General features: G+C 37.2%; 1 protein-coding gene across 3 annotated transcripts; it reads left to right on the forward strand.

Moving 5' to 3' along the window:
- Positions 1–9,171: 9,171 nt before the first annotated feature.
- Positions 9,172–22,009, forward strand: LOC149160852 (ran-binding protein 1 homolog c-like). Of its 3 annotated transcripts, XR_016261813.1 has the most exons (6): positions 9,172–9,518; positions 10,642–10,793; positions 10,953–11,078; positions 21,176–21,262; positions 21,356–21,448; positions 21,621–22,009. XR_016261813.1 is itself a non-coding variant. In XM_089436803.1 (5 exons), the coding sequence occupies exons 1-4, from the start codon at positions 9,343–9,345 to the stop codon at positions 21,421–21,423; spliced, it is 522 nt and encodes a 173-aa protein (XP_089292929.1). In that variant the 5' UTR covers positions 9,172–9,342; the 3' UTR covers positions 21,424–21,448; positions 21,621–22,009. The 3 variants fall into 3 exon arrangements, 2 of the variants coding, with proteins under 2 accessions (XP_089292929.1, XP_089292930.1); XM_089436803.1 differs by lacking the exon at positions 21,176–21,262; XM_089436804.1 differs by lacking the exons at positions 21,176–21,262; positions 21,356–21,448.
- Positions 22,010–22,890: the final 881 nt, after the last annotated feature.

A 22,890-nucleotide genomic window follows, 5' to 3' on the forward strand; every position in this document is an offset into this window, starting at 1 on the left:
CTGTTTCTAAGTTTTCCTATTGTAAAGTAGGAGCATGATAGGATGCATCATGGCATCATAGAAGAATTGAAAACAAAGATCTCATGACATCATCATAGGGAAGCATGAATGGTAGTTGAATTAGATCCATGAAAGGATATAGCTCTTGGTAACCTCATTAGAAGCATAAATAGTACTTATGGGAAAAGAAGAAAAAGGAAGTCATCTAGTAGAAAGCTCATCATACATCAGCTAAAAGGGAAACATATGTTGGATGGGGATACTCTATATCCTCAAGATTCTCTAATGGAATCTTCATTGAAAGGTTCACCGATTAAGAGAGGAAGCAAGTGTTTCATCAAGAATTCCAAACTTGTGGAATTCATGGGATGATGGTATGATGACATTAGAGGCAAAGCAGATCATGGGATTGAAGCCCTTTTCAATCAAGGAAGCTGTTGAAAGAAGTCTGGATGACATAAAGAAGAATGAGGTATGTATGATTTTATTTGATAATTTGGAGTCATGTCATTTGGTTGTTGGCAACATGGATGAATGCTATACTTCAAGAGAATGATCAAGAAAAGAGGATCTCCTCCAGTGAAAGGATGGAGGAAGGCATGGGTCACACATTGATTAGATGAAGTCAACATAATGCATCCTCATCTGAAATATGAGGTGGTTGATTTGAAGGACTATGATCGATAGTTCCTGGAAGAAAATGTGTGAAGAAAGAAAGGAAGAGATCGTGGAATGTACAACTATGAAGGCAATCAACATCCAAGGACTAAAAGATTTGACTATGATATCTCTGGAAAAGATATAAAGACTTTGATGGAAGTCTAAAAAAGATGGAGACCCTTGACAATGAATATCTTTTGGAGATGTGTCAAGATGCAAGATGTTGATGCAAACTAGAATATGTCATGATGAGAGACCATCACAAAGGTAATTTTGATTTGATGTTCATTTCATATTTTTGAATGATATCTGGATGGGATTATGCGGGGATGCCTAGGGAAGAGCTATCGATGTCTTCCAATGATGATGACCATGTAGTAGGACGAAAGATCCTTAAGGAAACATGGCATGAAGAAGGAAACATGACATGAAACAAGGCTAGATAAGGACTGATCACTACAACAAAACCAGCGATTAGCGTCCCTTTTTACTTATTTTTTTGCATCTAGAGCCCATTTTTGGTGCTATTTGCATCCATTTATCAAATATGGTGCAAAACTTGACACAAAATTTGCATCAAGTTTTGCACCAAATCTTACACCAAGTTTAGCACCAGGTATTGCAATAGGTTTTGCACCACGTTTTGCACCAAATTTTATGCCAAGTTTTGTGTCATCCTTTACACCAGGTTTTGTTCCAGGTTTTGCATCAAGTTTGGCACCTAATTTTGTTTGACATACTTTTGCATCCACTTTTTGCACCTACACTTGCATCAACTTTTGCATCGACTTTCGCATCCTTTTTTGCATCCTTTTTTAAATCATTTTTTGCATCCATTTTTTCATCCATTTGTGCATCCCTTTTGCACCAAGTTTTACATCGTGTTTTGTGTCTAGTTTTGCATAAAATTTTGCATCTACTTTTGTTGCATCCACTTTGCCCTCTTGTTTGGCATCCATATTTACATCCTCTTTTGCATCTATTATTGTACCCACTATTGCATCTAATATTTTTGTGCCACAATTAGCGCCTAGTTTGGCACCTCCTTTTGCACCCACTTTTGATTATAATTTTGCATCCACGTTTGCATCCTCATTTGCGTCTAGGTTTTCATCAACTACTACATCTATTTTTGCATCCCTTTTTGTATCCAATTTTGGACCGGGATTTGCATCAGGTTTTGTGTCTCGTTTTGCATCTACTTTTGCATCGACTTCTATTGCATTCACTTTTGCACACAATTTTGCATCCACTATTGCACCCATTTTAAATTTCACTTTTTGCATCCCTTTTTACATCTTCATTTGCAACATACTTTGATTCTTTTTTTGCATCTATCATTACATCCACTTTTGTTATGCCACAATTTGCACCATGTTTTGCACTCACTGTTGTATCCACGTTTGCTTCCAATTTTGCATCCATGTTCACATCCTCTTTTGCATCAAATATTGCATCTATTTTTGCATCCACTTTTATGTTAGGTTTATGCATTGGGTTTTGCATCTCATTTTGTATCTACTTTTGCATCTACTTACATTATATCCATTTTTTGCATCCAATTTTGTTTTGCCTGTTGCATCAATGTTTGCTTCCACTTTTACATCCATTTTTGCATCTTATTTTGCATATTTTTTGTCTATTGTTACATCCACTTTTGTTGCACCATATCTTGCGCCTACCATTGCAACCACATTTGCTTCCACGTTTGCATCCCCTATTGCATCCACTTTTGTTTCATCCATTTTTGCATATACTTTTGTTTCCGTTGTTGCATCCACATTTGTTTCACCACAATTTGTGCCAAGTTTTACACCTACCATTGGACCCATGTTTGCTTCCACTTTTGCCTTCATGTTTGCATCCAAGTTTGCATTGACAACTACATCTACTTTTGCATCCACTTTTGTGTCAGGTTTTTCATGTTGTTGTGCATCTACTTATGTTGTATCCACTTTTCATCCAATTTTATTTCTATTGTTGCCCCCATTTCTATGTTCGCTTTTGCATCCCTTTTCCAACACTCATCATATTTTCTGCATTGATGATATTCCTTATGGCATTGACAATTATGAACAATTGATGACAATGTCAATAATATTGACAATGATGAAAATGAAGATGATGGCGATGACATGAATTGTGATTATGATGATAAAGATGATAGTGGTTACAATGACAATGATGATGATGGCAATGATTATGATGATGACGATGCTAATGACGTTGGCGAATCTTCCCAATTTTAGATGTTGTCATTGTCATAATCATAAGCATTATCTTTGGTGTCATGATCATCATTTTCATCTAGGTCATCATCAAAAACAATAATGGCATGAATGATGATGATGCATGATTACAACAATGTCGATAGAAATTACATTAATGACGATGATGGGGATGATAAAAATGACAATGACGATGATAATGGTGGTGATGATGATCATCATCGATCATCTGTCAAAAATAGAGTTGTTATTTCTCTTACGTATATCAATGTGTCCTAAACAACCCTTTTCTAGCACTGATCACATTTTTTGGGTTGATGATATTTCTTACAACATCTACATTTATGAACAATTGCAAACAATGTCCATAATGATGATGATGATGGCATGAATGGTGATTATGATGATAATGTAATGATGGCAATAACAATGACAAGGATGATGGTGATGATGATGACAATGAGAATGATAATGAGAATGACCTTACAATCTTATGGATTCGTGAACAATTACTAGTTTCAATACCATCTTCTGGATACGTATTACTATCATACTTTTTAAATTTTCTGTCTCTCTTGAGGTATCTTACTATAATGGTGTTGTCAACACTAGAAAGATATCTTGTTGTAATGGTGGTTCTAATGTTAGCACTAGCAAAGTTTAGAAGGGAGGATGCTACTACAAGAGGAATTCCTTCTAAGTGACTATGGCATTCAAAATGAGGCTTTATGGGCTGCTTGTTAACACATGTTCTCATGCTCATATAAAATTAATGTGAAAAGTTGCTTTAATTGGTTCCCATGCATAATTGATATTGATAATGGGGTGGTATAAAATTGTAATGGGCATATCCGTTAGTTAGTTATGATGGGTCAACAACATTGAAACCATCCAAGTGACATTTCACCTTGGAACAATCGTCGCTCGTGCGAAAACACGAAGTTTATGTAAATGAAAGTTGTGATTGTAGTGGAATTAAAACCATCGAGAAATATCAAAGAAGACGCTGCCTACCATTTTTGAAAGACAACCAAGGCATTGAACAACTATTTGCGTTAGGATGTAGTGAGGGAATTGAAGGAAATTTGGCAGCCCTAAGTTGCCATTACTATTGCCAATCACACATTCAATAGTAACCATAAAAGGTAGCCACATATAAACAGAACCTCGAGGTGTTGACAGTCAGAATCTATTGTAATAACTTTGACGTATATATAGTTTTGTGTTTAGATGAGAATGAAGTGGGCTTCATCCAGGGTTCGGCTCAATCCTCGTCCATTCCATGCAGTGGTGTTTAATTCGCCAAGCAAGAGAATATTACGTGAGTGTTCAGAGTTAAATCAACAGAAATCAAGGACGTGTGATTGTCAAATTATTGCTCCTCCCTTATGATTGAGCGCTTGATGCGATGGTCATTATCCTTGGGTGATACTTTTATTCCCCATTTTCTATTGAAAAAGTAGCGTTTTTCTGTTCGATTATGATAGGATTGGATGAACGCCGGTTTGGGTGGATGTAGACCCATGTTTTTTTGTGGTGATCTTCAAATGTCTTGAGGATAAGAAAAAAATCCTTGACCAAGGTCCATGGTTTTGGGGATGAGTTGGTCTTCTAGTGAAGCCATGGTTTCCCAACTTCAATCCTCTCACTATGTTGCCGATGACTACTCTAGTATGGGTAAGATTCCCAGTTTTCCCATTCACTTTACCCATCTAGATCTCTTAGAAAAAGTGGGCAATTTTATTGGAAGATTCGTCAAAGTAGACAGGGAAAGACTTTTGAAAGGCATTTTCACCTATGTTTGCATATGTGTTTAGGTAGATCCCAATGAAGTTTTGCGAGATAAAATTGAGCTCAAGTGGATGGGAATTGTGTATTCCCAACCCCTGGACTATGAAAATACAACTTTTCGATATAGGAATTACCAACAAGATAGACACCTTCAAACTGTCTGTCCCTTTCCAATAGGGGCTTCCTCCTTACAGTCATCTAAGAACTCTAGCTGCAGTTGGAGGGATCTTAAGGAAAGAGAGGGATCCAAAATGTAACACCCCTCCCTTGTGTGTCAAACTTTGCAAACCTAAGCTGAGAAAAGTTAGGTATGATGTGTAATATAAAAAGTAAATACATTATTAATAAATTAATCACTTGGAAAAGCGAGACACCAAGAGATGAGATTCTTGCCAAATCACATTGGTGAATGGGAAAGGATAATCCTTTCATGGTAAAGCTTCTCGATTTAATTCTAGATAAGTTGGATGGATTGGAGATAAATATCCATTGAGAAAAACATAAAAGTTGTGCGGGAGAGAAAGGCAATCTTCTATGAGGAAAATCCTCATGGGAGAGAAAGGTGAGCTTTTATGAGATAAGCCTACACAAATGGATAAAAAGATCCATAAAAGCGAGACACCGCTAATGGAAACCATATCCTTCCATATGCTAAGGTCAATGGTGAAGTGGGTCTAATCTCTTGCTATGGAACTTCATGCATGGACAAGGAATCAATATCTACCTACTATGCCAAGGGGAATATTAGAAGGGTACTAAATAGGACTAAAGACTATTGGCTATTGGAATGGCTAAGTTATACTAGATCTAGATCTTTATCTCGGTAGAGAAGAGAGTAAAGAAGTGAAACGTAGAGATGCGAGTATCATATGTCTAGACGAGTATAATATGTATAGAGCTCGAAGAGAATGAAATTCTCTGAGAGCTAGCCATGGCTCAAAGAGCCTCTTTTTAGTTGTTGAATTTAATGTCGATTGCTTTCTCCTTTCCCTTATTTCCTCTCTCTTATTCTTTTTTCTTTTCTCCTTTCTCTTATTCCCCTGTCCTTTCCCCCCTCTCCCTACCCGTACCCCACCCTCGCCCGGACGGCCCTCAAGCGTGCCTTCCCCTATCCTCGCCCTATGATCGCTTACCGCTTATCTTTTTTCTTGAACTCGTACCTTTGATGGCTCCTCCGGAGAGCGTTCCGTTCTCCTGCGGTGCCGCCCCTTACCTCTTTCAGAGTAAGATAGACTTCTTTCTTCAAACAAGTAACAGTTGTTCGAAAAAAAAGAACAACCAACAACACCCAAAGTACTCATACCGACTTTCTCTCCTACCGAACCGAAGCAAAGCGTAGGTAACCGACTTTCTTTCTCTCGATACGGCAACCGAAGCGAAGCGTAGGTAACCGACTTTCTTTCTCTCCTACCGAAGGTAACTACCAAAGGTAGGCATTCATCTACCGAAGGGAGGACGACAGGTAACTGACTTTCTTTCTCTCGATACGACAACACAACTACCAAAGGTAGGCATTCTTTCCGACATCTTTCCAACTCTTGCTCTTACCTCTCTTTCCAAAGGAAGGAAGGGGGGTGTGGGGGGAAGGAAGGATCAGCTTCCTTCCCACCGCCAATGAAGGAAGGGGGTTGTAAGGAAAATATTATTAGTGCCAAATGAAAATTTATGTTAGGGATGCTTTCACATAGTTAGTTTTGTAATTATTATAAACATCACATACATAACAACCACAAATAAAAAAAGTATGTAATATATAAGAACAAAACTAATGAAGTTGTTAGTACTAAAATGAGGCATATACTATCACATGTAATCTTAGATATACTTAGTGTGAAACACCATGACATCAATGTCTGAGCAATTTGTAAATGTGCAACAAGGGCTCAATAGGGGGCTAATATTTATTTGATAGTCACGTTCTTGGCTTTGTTGCTTCATTTGAAGGAAGGAGGACACTATTGAATTATTTCAATTACATGGTTCACACCTTCCAAGTATTAGTTAACTTGCCTAAAAAGGTTCCTAACACAAGTGATCAATGCAAATATCACCCATAGGCTACTTTTGTTCACAAAACTTAACTCTCCCACTTTATTTTTGTAAAGACCCACTAATTCAAGTGTAGCCATGGTAGTTGATGCACAACCTCATGTGCACCAAAAAACATCCCATAACCAACCTCCTCGAACCAAGCTTACCCTTCCACTCCTAACACCAAAATGTGCAACACTTATCATAGGGTCCAAGGGGTATTGTCCTTGGTGGCCTCTCATCACTATTGATAACTAGGGTTGAAATGTCACACCCCATGCTTGTGAAACATCTACATCATTTGGCACATTGAATTCCATCCATGCGCACCAAGTTCTAATATGCATGCATGCTTATCCTATATCTGCTTATATTTAGGAATGCCAACCATGACATAACCATTACAATATCTTTCTTCTTATTCTTCTTCTTCTTATTACTATAGAAAAAAAGGACCCTTTTGTTATTCACGAGGAAGAAAAAAAGCACAAACATTGACAAAAAGATTGTAACTTCTGTCATTACAATGGGTTGCCAGAAGACAAGGCATCACGACCCAGAAGAAGAGAAAAAGAAGTTGTTGTAAAACCAGGGTTTTACAATTTTTTTTTCTTCTGCAAATTATAAGACTGACTAGAAATGACAATAGCATGCAACCAAAAATTGTAGAAAGTGTATTATACAACCACGAAGAGGGCCCTACTATGAGAAAAACGAAGACAGTGACTAGAAATGACATTAGCCTGTAACAAAAAATTCCCGAAAGTGTATTATACAACCATGAAGAGGCCCCTGTCAAGAGAAAAAGAAAGACATTGTATTTGAGGCTAATTGAAAGCTGAATGTAGACTCACTTGAAATTTATAGTAAGCTAGTTGATAACTAATTGAAAATTTGACTTAAAGCTGATCCATATTAGTATATGGGCATCGAATGAGAACTTTGAACTGGGTTGCCAACTAATTCATCATAATATATGTAACCTGTCTCCAGACAAATAATTCTTTTTTAGAGAGAATCTACAGTTGTATTTAGCTCCCTATGGATGTGATGGAAATTGATTTCCTAGAAGTGGTTCTTTAACTCCACAATTTTGCTTTTCCAGGAGGATAAACTTATAACTTCCAACTATGCTTTACTGTCATTTTTTTTTGGCTCCATTACAATATTTGTATGTCAACAACATGGCACACTACAACCAAGAAGATGAACAATTACATCATTAAGAGTTACAAAACCATCTTGCCATCGAATAACCAACATTAATTAAACAACCATTTAACAACATAATAGCAATTACACTATATATATATATATATATATATATATATATATATATATATATATATATATATATATATATATATATATATATATATATATATATATAGATCACATTACACGTATAAATACCGCATTTCAATAGAAGTTAGATGAATTGCGCTAGTCCCAAAGTTTTGCTTTGACTTGAAATTAAACTCTTCTTCACTTTGTGATTTTTGTGTTATCCACTAGCATAGACCCATCTTAAATATAGATATAATATGAGCGGAGAGGGATCCAATTTCTTCATTGGCAATTATTTTTTATGAGCAAACATTATTTAAATGTTTTGTATTTTTTTTTTTTAATTTTTTTTTTTAAAATTTATTTTGGCCGACACTAGCAAAATTTCAACTTTGATGATGGACAAACATCGCTGTAACCATACTAGGCTGTAGAGTGAGCTTGGCATATTCATATTATTTTCATCCTCAACATTGAGGATTGTGTAAAGCTCAGTGGAAGATGCCCCTTGGAATGATGGACAAACATGGCTGTAACCATACTAGGCTGTAGAGTGAGCTTGGCATATTCATATTATTTTCATCCTCAACATCGAGGATTGTGTAAAGCTCAGTGGAAGATGCCCCTTAGAATAGTTTTGATGCCCCCAAAATGACTTCCATTCTCAACCCCTCCCCATGACATTTGAACTTAAGACCTCGTAACAACTAAACCCCATACAAACCAACTACCCTACAACTTATCATGGATCAACCACAACAATACTTATTATAATAATTTAAAACCAATATTTCTAATTACTTTTCCATATTTATCTCATTTACAAACCCCTCAACCTCAACCCCATCCCATTATTATTACAATAAACACAATAATATATCACCGAGGAAAGAGTTCAAAATTGCGAAAACAAAAAACGCACAACAACCTCTGGTCCCAACATGACAACATGAATGAAGTAGGCCTCTCATGTTGGAGATGATTTAGGGGTTATTCCATGGCCTTCTCTCCCTTTGAAACCCCCCAACCATCCCTGTAATAATTTATTATATTATCTTTAACGATGCTACTTTTACTCTCAATCTTTAACAGCTACCGGCCTTCCCTCTTCAAAACCCTTATATAGAGTGTTTTCTCTCCATCGACCTCAAAAACCCTTATATAGAGAGTTTTCTCTCCGTCGACCTCTTTGCCCTTTGCCTTCGAAGCATTTTTTCACAGTTAAATCCTTTGTCCAAAATCCTCGGGGTTTCGCATTCGTGTCTGATATTGGGCGAGTTTCTGGCATATTTTGGATCCATCGATTTCATTCGAGCCCTCCCTCTGTGCACTATCTGGTATTGGGATGGCTGGAACTCAGGAGGATCCTGTTCTTACACGGGCAGTAGATGACGATTCGAGAGAGAACGAGGATGATGCCGGAAAGGAAGAGGACACTGGAGCTCAGGTTGCACCCATTGTTAAGCTTGAGGAGGTTACTGTCACCACGGGCGAAGAAGAGGAGGATGTCCTTCTTGACATGTAAATTTCTTAATCCATGGCTATTTCATGATTTTGTTTTCTCAGTTGAAAGTTGTTTTCATGGCCTCTTCGGTGGCCCTTTTCCTGTGCACATAAATGGGACCTTGACTATAAGGAAGATGCATTTGGGCAGTTATTTACTTCTAATTTTTCTCCTTTTTAGTAAGATCTGTTTTTATCGGGTTCTCGATGTTTTGTTCGCCTGTTGATGATGATCGGATTTGTCATTTCAACGGGGTGCTGAAGAAACTCTATGGTAGATGCATTTAGCGGGCTATGGTTTGTTTTATCGGGTAATTAGGGTTTTGCTTTTCTGTGTATTTTGTGAGTTTCTTGTTGTTTTGATGTCCCATTGATATTTTGATCAGCATTTTTTGATCTCATTATGGTCTGTAATAATTGTTTTCCTATGTTGATAGGCTGCCGATGAAGATTTTTTCGGGGATGCATTTGATGGTTTATTTGTTATCATTGGGGGTTTTGTATTTTGACGAGTCTTTTTATATTTTGTTGAACTATAGGCCATCCTTTTTTCAATGTCTTTGAAGAATCTATGATGGTTTCTCTGTTATTCTGGTTTAGTGGGGGGTGTGATGGTCATTTGTTATTGTTAAGCATACGGGGTTTCGTATTTTTTGGTTTTTGGATTAGCCATTGAATACTGAATTGGGCCTATTTGATAATCTGTCTTTTGGTTATTGGCATTAGGGTGATTTGTCTTTTTATGTTGTGAGGTGGTATGATTCAGGCATATGTCTGTTTTGGTCTTCTGTCAACTGTTTTCGTTGACTTTCTATGATGTTTTGAACAGGCTGTTGATCATTTCTGTACTTTATGGGGATGTATGGGATGAGCATTCTTTTGTTATTAAATAGTTGATGATTTGTATTCTTACATGTTTGATGTTATTATTGAGCTTTTTTGTGGGATCCTTTTCGGTAATGTTAAGGAATATCTCCTGTGTTTTTAATAGGTCGTTGGTAATTTATCTTTGAATGCATTTGATATGGTGGGATATTGCGGACGTTACTTCTAATGGATGCCATGGGCTCTTAAAATGATCCTAATGCAGTTTCATTGTTTATTAATATTCCCATTCTTTTTTATATGTTTGACCCTGCAGGAAGGCGAAGCTGTACAGGTTTGACAAGGATGGGAATCAATGGAAGGAGCGTGGTGTAGGAACAGTAAAGTTTCTTAAGCACAAGGATACTACAAAGGTTCGGCTGGTCATGAGGCAATCCAAGACATTGAAAATATGTGCAAACCATTTAAGTATGTAAATTTGTTTGTTTGTTTTTTTTTGTGTAATTTCCCCCCTGAGATTGTAATAGCTTATCTTACGTCCAAGTTTTAAGAGGCTTTCTGTGCCGAGAATTTGTGTTGATCCTTATTATCTGGATTATATTGTTTTTTTTTTTTTTTGCCTTGCAGTTCATTCCCCAATGTCACTTCAGGAGCACGCAGGTAGTGATAAAACTTGGGTCTGGCATGCAACTGATTTCTCAGATGGGGAACTGAAGGAAGAACTCTTCTGCATTCGTCTTGGCTCTGTAGACAGTGAGCACTGTTCTTAGACTCTTCTAATCCTTGTTATGATCTTTTCTTTCTGTCTTGTATTTTTCTTTGATAAAATCAATGTTTGAGTACCTATATTCTTGGATCATTTCATTGAAGGGTTGATTTTGCATATGTTCTTAGGATGCTTTTGTGCAGATTATAGTGGGTTGGTAAGGGATCCCCCTCCCCAAACACCCTATCAGCATAGTTAAGACTTGAGTTTAGGGTGGCTTTAATTATCTCTGGTAATAGCAAATGATACGGAGGATTGTGCATAACCCACCCCCTTTTTGATTCCAATAAGCAGAGGTGGTCACTATGGTAATCCGATTTCAATTTGTAGTTAGAAAATGGGGTCACAACTTTCCATATTTTTTGTTTTGTTTTGTCTTTTTACATCAAACAATAGTATATTTATTAGAACCATAGTCAACTAAACAAACAGGAAACAATTTATTTGACAGGTGGAAGAAGTGATAGGCTTAGAGCAATTGAATTGTAGGCCATGCTTCTTGACAAATTGATGAACAGATGTCTCCTTACTTGAGATTTAGGTTGGCACCATGGCACCATCCTGTCCATCATTATACACTAATCTTGTCATTATCTTCTTCACTGTGAATGACTGGCCTGTTCCCTGCAAATAGATCTGGGCATAGAGGAGCCAATCCAAGAACAGTAATCTCTAGCACAAGACAATATTAATGATCTAAATACCTAATCCTGAAGCTTGAGTTTGATTTTTCTCTACTGGTTCTGAATCTCTGATTGAGAATCTCCCACTCGTCATTATCAAACCTTCTCCTTCATCATTGGCATCAGCTGCACTGCTGAGGTACTTTGGTTGGTTGTCATTGGACTTGAGAGCTTGAAGTTTCAAATGATTATAGTAACAGACAGCCAGAAAAGCCAGTCCACACCCACTCAAGTTTATGACTGTAACCTTTTCATTTATTACAGACAAAGATTATGTTATGAGCAGCCAGTCCTTGACAAGACCAGCAACATTCATAGTCAAGGCTGAAGTCTTTCCTATCAGAAGAAACACTGCAAGATTAAGAGCCAAGGCACAAGCAGAAATGTCATGTAATCCAAATCAAAGGAAGAGACCCTGATTATCAGAAATGGGTATTCTACTAAGGCCCAGGGGGTGCTGAGAAAAACAAGGCAACAAGGAGCAACAAAGATGTGATGGGATTCAACTTAATCCCTTTTGATGTTCGTGGAATTTGTATGAGAACCAATTGGGTAGTCTCACATGCAACTGCACTTAACTGGAGAATCACCTCCCATGCATTCATCTTGGCCTCCCCATAAGCTGAAATAGTAACTCCAATGGATATGGCCAACATATTGGCCTCGGGCTCACCATTATAAGCTTCTTTCTTCAGGGAAACCACAATCAAATACACAGCAATGGGAATTAGAGCTTTCAGCATTTGAAATAATGATACTGAGAGGAAAACATAGGCAGAATTTGAAAACCAGAGACCCAAAGAATACACTTATCAATACTATGGGTTCAACGAGCTTGAAGACTCTTACAATAGCAACAGCCAGTGTTGAGTAGAAGCCCATGTGAATCATGGTGGGACTGATCACACTAAAGTTGTCAAGCAATGGCAACTCCAATGGATATGGCTAACATATTGGCCATGGCCTCACCTTTATAAGATTCTTTCTTCAGGGGAACTGCAATCGAATGCATATCAAATGGGCACAAGAGCTTTCAACATTTGAAATATCGATACTTTGAGAGACATGCACCAAGGGCTGCATCATTTAGGATTTGTACTCAGTTTAGGTGTCATATTCAAGGGGAAGTTGTTATGCTTTCCACCACTTCATAGATTGTTAGAGTGATGAAACAAAAGAGGCTCCCTCTTGAGGCTAGATTATGTCATTCATATCAGCTGTGTTGTTGATGTCCTAGCTCAGCCAGGTCTTGCCAAAACTCTGTTGAGGTTCAAAATTTATTATAAACTGAAATGTCTTCACAAGAATTGACCTCATAAAATGCCATAATCACAAGATATGCCATACATGGCTGTGATTATGGCTCGCAAGACCCTTAGACTTTGAGCAATGAGGCTCGCAACATCACTTATGATTATGCACTCTACAATTCTGTGACCAGCTGAATGTCAAGCAATTGAACCGCGATTTAAATCCTATTTTGTCAGCAATAAGTACTATACTTTGTCTTTATTTAGTGTAGAGAACCAAGCACTTATTCTGCTCATCTATAGAAGGGACAATGGTTGTTTGCCTATGAGGTATAAGGAAATCCTATCAGATGTTTTGTATTTTCGTATGGAATTGAATCATACTCCTGCACACTGTAACATTCATATATATCAACCTGTAGAGGCTTTAATAACACCTGGTATTCTGGTTAGTGATTTTATTGGACCTCATGTGCATATCCTACATGCACAGGATGGACTATTCATATGTTACAGGGTATTATTCTTATTATTTAGGGTGCACATCTTCAGGTGCTCAAGAACGATTACTAGAACAGTCAGTTAATTCTGCAATTTAAAGGATGAAAAAGGAGGTTATAGGAGTCTAGTTTTGGTTCTCATCCACAATGTCACACTAGTCTGCCTGGGCATGGTTCTCATGGTTTAATAGTGACTTGAGGAGTCATAATACCACAGATCACTAAACACGAACAGCTAAGGTAGCCCAAGGACAATAGCCATCTTTACACATTAATTAACAGGTCTTACATTAATTATCCTAGGGGGTTTTAATACTTCCAAATGCTTAAAAAACAGTTAGCAGAGCATTCACATTACACATTCCAGCAATCTTTTCTATAAACCAACCAAATGCAGTCAGGAGAGCCCTCCTTTTAAACTATACAACCTTATTGTTAGTATGATCAACCTTATTTTAATATATAGTGTGACAAACCGTATGTGACAGGCAGGTGGAAAACTTTTCTCGCAATTGACTAAGCGACGTCCTGCGAGCCAGACTTGAGACGGAAACCCTCGTCAGAAGTATATGCTTGGCTCTTTTCCAAACAAATGAAGAGTCAATGAGGTTTTGTGTAATCACTTCTGGTATCGTATTGGGTTAACCCACCCCCTTTTTGATTCCAATAAGCAGAGGTGGTCACTATGGTAATCCGATTTCAATTTGTAGTTAGAAAATGGGGTCACAACTTTCCATATTTTTTGTTTTGTTTTGTCTATTTACATCAAACAATAGTATATTTATTAGAACCATAGTCAACTAAACAAACAGGAAACAATTTATTTGACAGGTGGAAGAAGTGATAGGCTTAGAGCAATTGAATTGTAGGCCATGCTTCTTGACAAATTGATGAACAGATGTCTCCTTACTTGAGATTTAGGTTGGCACCATGGCACCATCCTGTCCATCATTATACACTAATCTTGTCATTATCTTCTTCACTGTGAATGACTGGCCTGTTCCCTGCAAATAGCACCAATTCACTCTCTACCCATAGCTTGTAGTTGGGAACATCTACCTAGGACAATATCAAATTCACTCTCTACCCATAGCTATGGGTAGAGACCACATCGCTAGACAAAAGCAACAATTGTAATACAAATGTATGTGGTGTTTCTATTTGAGATAACAAAACACTAGAGAATCCCAAGAGTTTTCAATCAAGCCAACTCAAATCATTAGTAGGAGATTCATCCTCCAAGACCCAATGAAAGACTAGATCAACCTTATCAAATAAAATTGGATCTAGATCCTTTGCCTGCAATTGTTTTGTGAGCATCCAAATGTTGTAGTTGATGAAGACCAACTTCCCCAGTTGCTCATGCTCCAACATACTGCACTTTTTGCTCATATCCCTGTGCAAAACCCATTTTTTATAACAAACAACAAACCCCTTCAACGTCATTTGCATATAGGATTTTATATCAGCTGGGGAGAGAACTATGTTTTTGTCTTTTATAACAATCTCAAGATCACTCTCCATGAATTCAAAGACAATATGTAAATTCTGTTTGTGTGGATATGCATCTATTAGTTGAATTATACTTGGATGCGAAAGCTCCTTCAATAATTTGATTTCTCTTAAAGCAGTTACATTAACACCTTCTTTGGCTTTACCCAGATGGATTTTCTTTACTGCCACAGTTTTGTTTGTCACAGTCTTTCAAAACAGTTTTAATCCAGAACTGGTTGTCTTTTTTTCTAGTTCTTGATATTTGTATGGGTTCCATAGGGTGGCAAGGCCTCTTGAGTCCCCTCTCGCACTGACTATTGCACCTTTGCTGCTGGCCCAACAAATTTGCTTGGCTTTTTCAAATTCATTTGCATCCATCTTTGTTTCATGAAGGAATAAAATGCCTGCTTTCTCAGTCCTTATTATATCCTTTACTGCCAGGGTTTTGATGGTGTTCCCCAAACCTCTTATATTCGAAGAAATTATTTTCATTGAGAGGTGCGCAGAGATGCTTCCTTCTCCTTGTCCCTGTATTTCATTGATTCCTTTCTGGCATTCTGCTGGTTTTTTGTGTTGCTGTTCTAATGTTTTCTGCTTGCCTAATATTTTCTCAATGGCAGTGGCGTCATCTCTTTTCTCCTTGTGAGGTTTTCTTCCCATTTTTTTGAATCCCTTTTCAACATGCTCAAGATGTTCCCCATCAGCCCAGGAGTCTGATTTCTTCTACTTGCAGGAGGCGTTGATGTTCCTATTAGGATGAGGAACAGGAGACCCTTCGTTGTTAAGAGGTTCAACTAGCGAGGTCTTCTCAATGAGAGATGAGTTAGCAGGGTCATGGGGTGAGGGGGCTGTGTTGTCCACTGAAGGTTTTTCTTTTTTATTGGAGAGGAAGATATGACAGGAGAGGTGTAAAGACTAACTAAATCAGCAGGAGGGTCATCTGCTTCAGGGCAAACAGATTCTGTTGTTTGGTTACCATGTCAGGAAGGGTAGTGAAAGGGTCAAAAGGGTTAGAAGGAGTGGTAGTTACAACCTCTTTCCTGAACGAAGATCCAGCTTTGACATGCCTTGCACATGTTTTCTTAGGGACATGACATTCTCCCGAGGGACTTACAACAGAGGTTTTGGACTTGCAATCATTGGCAAAGCGACCATATTCGTGACAAAGCTTGCACTTGTAATGGATCTGTTGATAATCCAGAGTCTGCTCATGGATTCAGTCTCCATTTTTGAGGATTATTTTCTCTGGAAGAGCTTGTTCTAGATCAACTTCAACACAAATACAAGGACAAACATATTGTTTATGCTTCAGTTCAGAACTATCTAGAAACTTTCCAAGAGAGTTTCCTATGTAGATGGGGCTGTCAGTCTCCCAGCAAGGAAGAGGAAGACAAGGAAGTCAGACCCAGATAGGGTAAGGGTTGTGACTCGAATTTTTTCTGAAGGAAGCTCCGTGGTAGGAGCATTATCAGCTTTCTTTACAAATTTTGAGGAGAGGGAGGAACTGGTTTTGACTTTTTACCCCAACCACTAATTAAGGTGCTGAAAGCTGAGTCTGCTTGGAAACCTCCAGAACCCGATGATATTTCTTCTAACGTTGTTGGGTTATTCGATTGCGTATCTCGTACAAAGCGAGGAAGACAAGATTCGATTTTTTGAAGTGCGGGAGCAGTTGCAGAGCCCTTGGAGACAAAGCTTGAAAAAATTGAAATAGAGGCCTGTGTAGATAGTTAATCATTGAAATTTCTTAGTTTTATTGGCCGATCAGATGATTTGGCAGTGGACTGGATCTGTTTTTCCTTGTATTGTTGGTGAGATTTGTATATCTGGGAGAAGTGGTTGCTGATTTGGTGATTCAAGAAGAAATTGATAGATTTCTGAGTGTTTTGCCACAGAGATTGGGTAGATTAATCAGAAATCCATATTCATGTGTTTCACTGTTGATTTTGTGTAGATTTATCAAAATCTGTGGGATTTTTGACTGTTTAAGAGCAGATTTTTGGAAATGTTTGTGTTTTGTTCTTGTTTGAGGGCAATTTTTTCACAAATCTATGTGATACGTGGCTGCCTACTGGTGTTGAGAGCCCATATACAATGGTTTGTCCTCAAGATTGTAGAGTGAGGGAGGGAGGAAAGTCTATTTTGAATTTTCAGCATTTTACTATGTTTCAGTGTCTATTTCTGCATTTATGACCTGTATCACTGGCCTTTTTACCCAACATCATGTTGTAAGGTAGCCATGGAATTTTTGGCAAATGCTACATGCATGTGTAAGCAACATATGTTTGTCATATTTGAGTAGAGGTGCTTGGTTGATATTGTCCTAGGTAGATGTTCCCAACTGCAAATAGCACCAATTCCATTTCCTGAGGCATCACATTCCAAAATAAAGGTTTTTGTGAATTTTGGCATAGCTAAGGCCAGTGCTTGGCACATTACCTCTTTAAGATGTTCAAAGGACTTCATTGCTTCTGGAGTCCATGAAAATGCATCTTTCTTCAATAATGTTGTTACAAGTGCTTCTATTCTCCCATAATTCTTAACAAACCTGCAATAATACCCTGTCAACCCGAGAAATTCTCGAAAGCTTGAGTTTGATTTTTCTCTACTGATTCTGAATCTCTGATTGAGAATCTCCCACTCGTCATTATCAAACCTTCTCCTTCATCATTGGCATCAGCTGCACTGCTGAGGTACTTTGGTTGGTTGTCATTGGACTTGAGAGCTTGAAGTTTCAAATGATTATAGTAACAGACAGCCAGAAAAGCCAGTCCACACCCACTCAAGTTTATGACTGTAACCTTTTCATTTATTACAGACAAAGATTATGTTATGAGCAACCAGTCCTTGACAAGACCAGCAACATTCATAGTCAAGGCTGAAGTCTTTCCTATCAGAAGAAACACTGCAAGATTAAGAGCCAAGGCACAAGCAGAAATGTCATGTAATCCAAATCAAAGGAAGAGACCCTGATTATCAGAAATGGGTATTCTACTAAGGCCCAGGGGGTGCTGAGAAAAACAAGGCAACAAGGAGCAACAAAGATGTGATGGGATTCAACTTAATCCCTTTTGATGTTCGTGGAATTTGTATGAGAACCAATTGGGTAGTCTCACATGCAACTGCACTTAACTGGAGAATCACCTCCCATGCATTCATCTTGGCCTCCCCATAAGCTGAAATAGTAACTCCAATGGATATGGCCAACATATTGGCCTCGGGCTCACCTTTATAAGCTTCTTTCTTCAGGGAAACCACAATCAAATACACAGCAATGGGAATTAGAGCTTTCAGCATTTGAAATAATGATACTGAGAGGAAAACATAGGCAGAATTTGAAAACCAGAGACCCAAAGAATACACTTATCAATACTATGGGTTCAACGAGCTTGAAGACTCTTACAATAGCAACAGCCAGTGTTGAGTAGAAGCCCATGTGAATCATGGTGGGACTGATCACACTAAAGTTGTCAAGCAATGGCAACTCCAATGGATATGGCTAACATATTGGCCATGGCCTCACCTTTATAAGATTCTTTCTTCAGGGGAACTGCAATCAAATGCATATCAAATGGGCACAAGAGCTTTCAACATTTGAAATATCGATACTTTGAGAGACATGCACCAAGGGCTGCATCATTTAGGATTTGTACTCAGTTTAGGTGTCATATTCAAGGGGAAGTTGTTATGCTTTCCACCACTTCATAGATTGTTAGAGTGATGAAACAAAAGAGGCTCCCTCTTGAGGCTAGATTATGTCATTCATATCAGCTGTGTTGTTGATGTCCTAGCTCAGCCAGGTCTTGCCAAAACTCTGTTGAGGTTCAAAATTTATTATAAACTGAAATGTCTTCACAAGAATTGACCTCATAAAATGCCATAATCACAAGATATGCCATACATGGCTGTGATTATGGCTCGCAAGACCCTTAGACTTTGAGCAATGAGGCTCGCAACATCACTTATGATTATGCACTCTACAATTCTGTGACCAGCTGAATGTCAAGCAATTGAACCGCGATTTAAATCCTATTTTGTCAGCAATAAGTACTATACTTTGTCTTTATTTAGTGTAGAGAACCAAGCACTTATTCTGCTCATCTATAGAAGGGACAATGGTTGTTTGCCTATGAGGTATAAGAAATCCTATCAGATGTTTTGTATTTTCGTATGGAATTGAATCATACTCCTGCACACTGTAACATTCATATATATCAACCTGTAGAGGCTTTAATAACACCTGGTATTCTGGTTAGTGATTTTATTGGACCTCGTGTGCATATCCTACATGCACAGGATGGACTATTCATATGTTACAGGGTATTATTCTTATTCTTTAGGGTGCACATCTTCAGGTGCTCAAGAACGATTACTAGAACAGTCAGTTAATTTTGCAATTTAAAGGATGAAAAAGGAGGTTATAGGAGTCTAGTTTTGGTTCTCATCCACAATGTCACACTAGTCTGCCTGGGCATGGTTCTCATGGTTTAATAGTGACTTGAGGAGTCATAATACCACAGATCACTAAACACGAATAGCTAAGGTAGCCCAAGGACAATAGCCATCTTTACACATTAATTAACAGGTCTTACATTAATTATCCTAGGGGGTTTTAATACTTCCAAATGCTTAAAAAACAGTTAGCAGAGCATTCACATTACATATTCCAGCAATCTTTTCTATAAACCAACCAAATGCAGTCAGGAGAGCCCTCCTTTTAAACTATACAACCTTATTGTTAGTATGATCAACCTTATTTTAATATATAGTGTGACAAACCGTATGTGACAGGCAGGTGGAAAACTTTTCTCGCAATTGACTAAGCGACGTCCTGCGAGCCAGACTTGAGACGGAAACCCTCGTCAGAAGTATATGCTTGGCTCTTTTCCAAACAAATGAAGAGTCAATGAGGTTTTGTGTAATCACTTCTGGTATCGTATTGGGTTATTGTTAGAAGCGATAATTGGATTCGGATTCTCATCGAGTGAGTTGTTCTGCTTTCTCAATTTGAGAGGGTTTGTTTGGACGGAAAAACAAAAGAGGACATACAAGAATAGTGAGGGGAAAGATGCAGAGGAAGAGGATTGAGAACATCGCCAGCAGGCAGGCTACATTTTCCAAACGTAGGTGGATTGCTGAAGAAAGCTTACGAGCTCTCAGTGCTCTGCACTGCAGAAGTTGAACTTGTGATTTTCTCCCCAGCAGGAAAGCTCTATGAACTGTTTTTTAGTGCAAATCCTACTATTATGATTCTAATAATCTTGGCTATGCAAACCTCATGAGATTCTTACTAATAACCCCGGTGGTGCAAGCCCTAGTAAGCTCGATGTTGAAAAACTTAGTGTAAAACCTCCAAATCGCTGGTTTTGTTGTAGTGCTTATTGGAGAGTATATAAAAAATTTCACACCTTTTTATGAGATATGGGAGGAAAACATGTTAAAGATTTTTAATAAATATAAAATTTCCAAAATGATGCTAGTTACGTGTGATTTTTTTTTCATTGTTTGTGATTATGAAAAATGAAACTCAATGTTTTTTCATTAGTGCACACATATTTCATTATATAATTGCATATAGAAAAATCATTCCAGAGCCGATAACAATAAAAGTGAAGAATTTATGGTCCAACGTTATATTTAAGGGAGATGTTTAAGGATGATGTTTGAATTTTGTTTTTCATTTTAAGACATTTGGAGAAAATATTAGGAAGGACTTTGAGAAAGGATTGTCCTTGATTTTCGAAAATGGAGTTGTTCCTTTCCAGCCATATGCCCCAAGTGACCATCAAAGGGAGAGCTCATATGTTTTTTGGATGTTTTCTTTATAGCCATTTTTTTACACATATCCATAAAGTCCCCATGCCATTGATGTGAATTACTTGTTCGGTTTTTTTTAACCAAAATTTTTAACCAAACAAGAAAAATTAAAAAAATGCCTCAAGATCAAAGACTGAAACAAAGACCTATTGACATACCTTTTAAAGTATGGAAAGAACTTGTAAAATCATGTGAGAAGTTGGATGCACAAAGAAAAGCCGGCAATGAGAGCATTCAGGTATTGAATTTTTCATTAAACATTATTTAGAATGTATTAATACTTATAAGTATCTTAGACATGTATTTGTGTGAAAATAAATTGAATTGGTTTATGTTTAAGGACAAGGCATCCAAGGCGAGGTTAACCAAGACAAAAGTCACTCATCATAGTGGCCAGAAAGGTTTAAAAGCACTGATAACAACCTTTGTAAGTATATTAAACATGTGATATTTTTTTAATAAATTTTGTACTAGAAGAAAGTCATTGTTATCTAATTTCTCCCTATTTACTGATTGATAGGAACTAAAATATGGAAGACCTCCAAATCATTTGGAAAAGGAGGTGCTGCAGCAAAAGAGATGGGTTGAATTTGTTGTTTGGATGGACTCTATGGTATGTAATCTTAGTTGGATTTCCAATATACTTTTAAACCATATTTTCATTTTATTTTTTAGTACTATTAGATATTATATCTTACCTCATTTTATGGTTAACATTGTATAACAAAAACATGCGTTGTGTTATGTAATTAATACTAACATGTAATATTGATTTTTTTTGTCAGAATGCTATAGGTAATGATTGCCAAGACGATGATCCAAATTATGTTCAACATATATCAGGAGATGATGAGGATGAGGATGAGGATGATGGTGGTGAAGGAGGAGATGATGATGATAGTTGCGGTGTTGGTGATGATGTGGATCAGAGTAATGAGGATGGTCAAGATGATCATGAGGATGACCATGGTGGTGGTAGCTAGGCATGCACATGCATTGTTTTTTATGAAGAAATTATTGTGTAGAATGACATTGCTATGTTTAGATGGGTGTTGTGAATTTACTCTATATCAATGAGACATTTTGATTTTGTAATCATACGATGAGTTTGATTTATGTATGTTGTTAATTTATCGTAGAATAATGATATTCATGAAATATTTTGATTTGTTAATCATATTTGAATTTTACTTGTTTTGATTAAAAATAATACTGATTTTATTAGTATTATGTTGCTATTTTATACATGTTTTGAAAATTGTTAATGACACATTGTTATTTTTTTGGATGGATGTTGTCAATTTCTCTTAAATTTCTTTACAAATGATTTTGAATTGTGATATCTGCTTTAATGATATTTAGAAACTATCATATATTTCACTATGAATCTATAAAGGGGGTCATATATGTAAAGAAAAATATACTCTATATAAGAAGTCAAATGCGGATGTAACCATGGATGCAAAATTGAAAGTAAAATTGGATGTTAAACTAGGAATTAATACAAAATGCAAACAATTGACATACAAAGTGTTTTAAATTAGAAGTGAAAAATTGTGCAATAGTTGACACAAAGAAGGGAACAAAACATGGCATACAAAAGGATATCAAATAGGGCAAAAACAAGGACACATAAATGGGCACCAAATTAGATGCAAAAAAAGACAACAACTACATGTAAAATAAGATGCAAAGTTGAGCGTTAAAAAGAAGCAAAAAACGTTACAAATTAATATGCCAAATGATGATGCAAATAATGGTGTAAATTTGGGATGCAAACTTGGGTGCAAAAAAGGAAAAAAAAAATATGTAAGAAAAGACATAAAACAAGATGCAAAATGGGGCTGAAAAAAGGTGAAACCAAGGATGTCATATTGGATGTAAAAAATGATTCCTAATCACATGCAAATTTAGGCTCGAACTCAGACACAAAATTATATGCAAATGTGGACACAAAATGAGGCAAAAAAAGATGCAAATTTGGATGGTGAAAACGATGTAAAACTAGACACCAAAAAAATGCAAAATTGGATGAAAAAGTCGGTGTAAATAATG

This window comes from Pinus tabuliformis, chromosome 5_2, assembly GCF_031772625.1.
Source record: "Pinus tabuliformis cultivar Carrire ecotype Pingquan chromosome 5_2, CPIR1, whole genome shotgun sequence".
NCBI classification, from domain to species: domain Eukaryota; kingdom Viridiplantae; phylum Streptophyta; class Pinopsida; order Pinales; family Pinaceae; genus Pinus; species Pinus tabuliformis.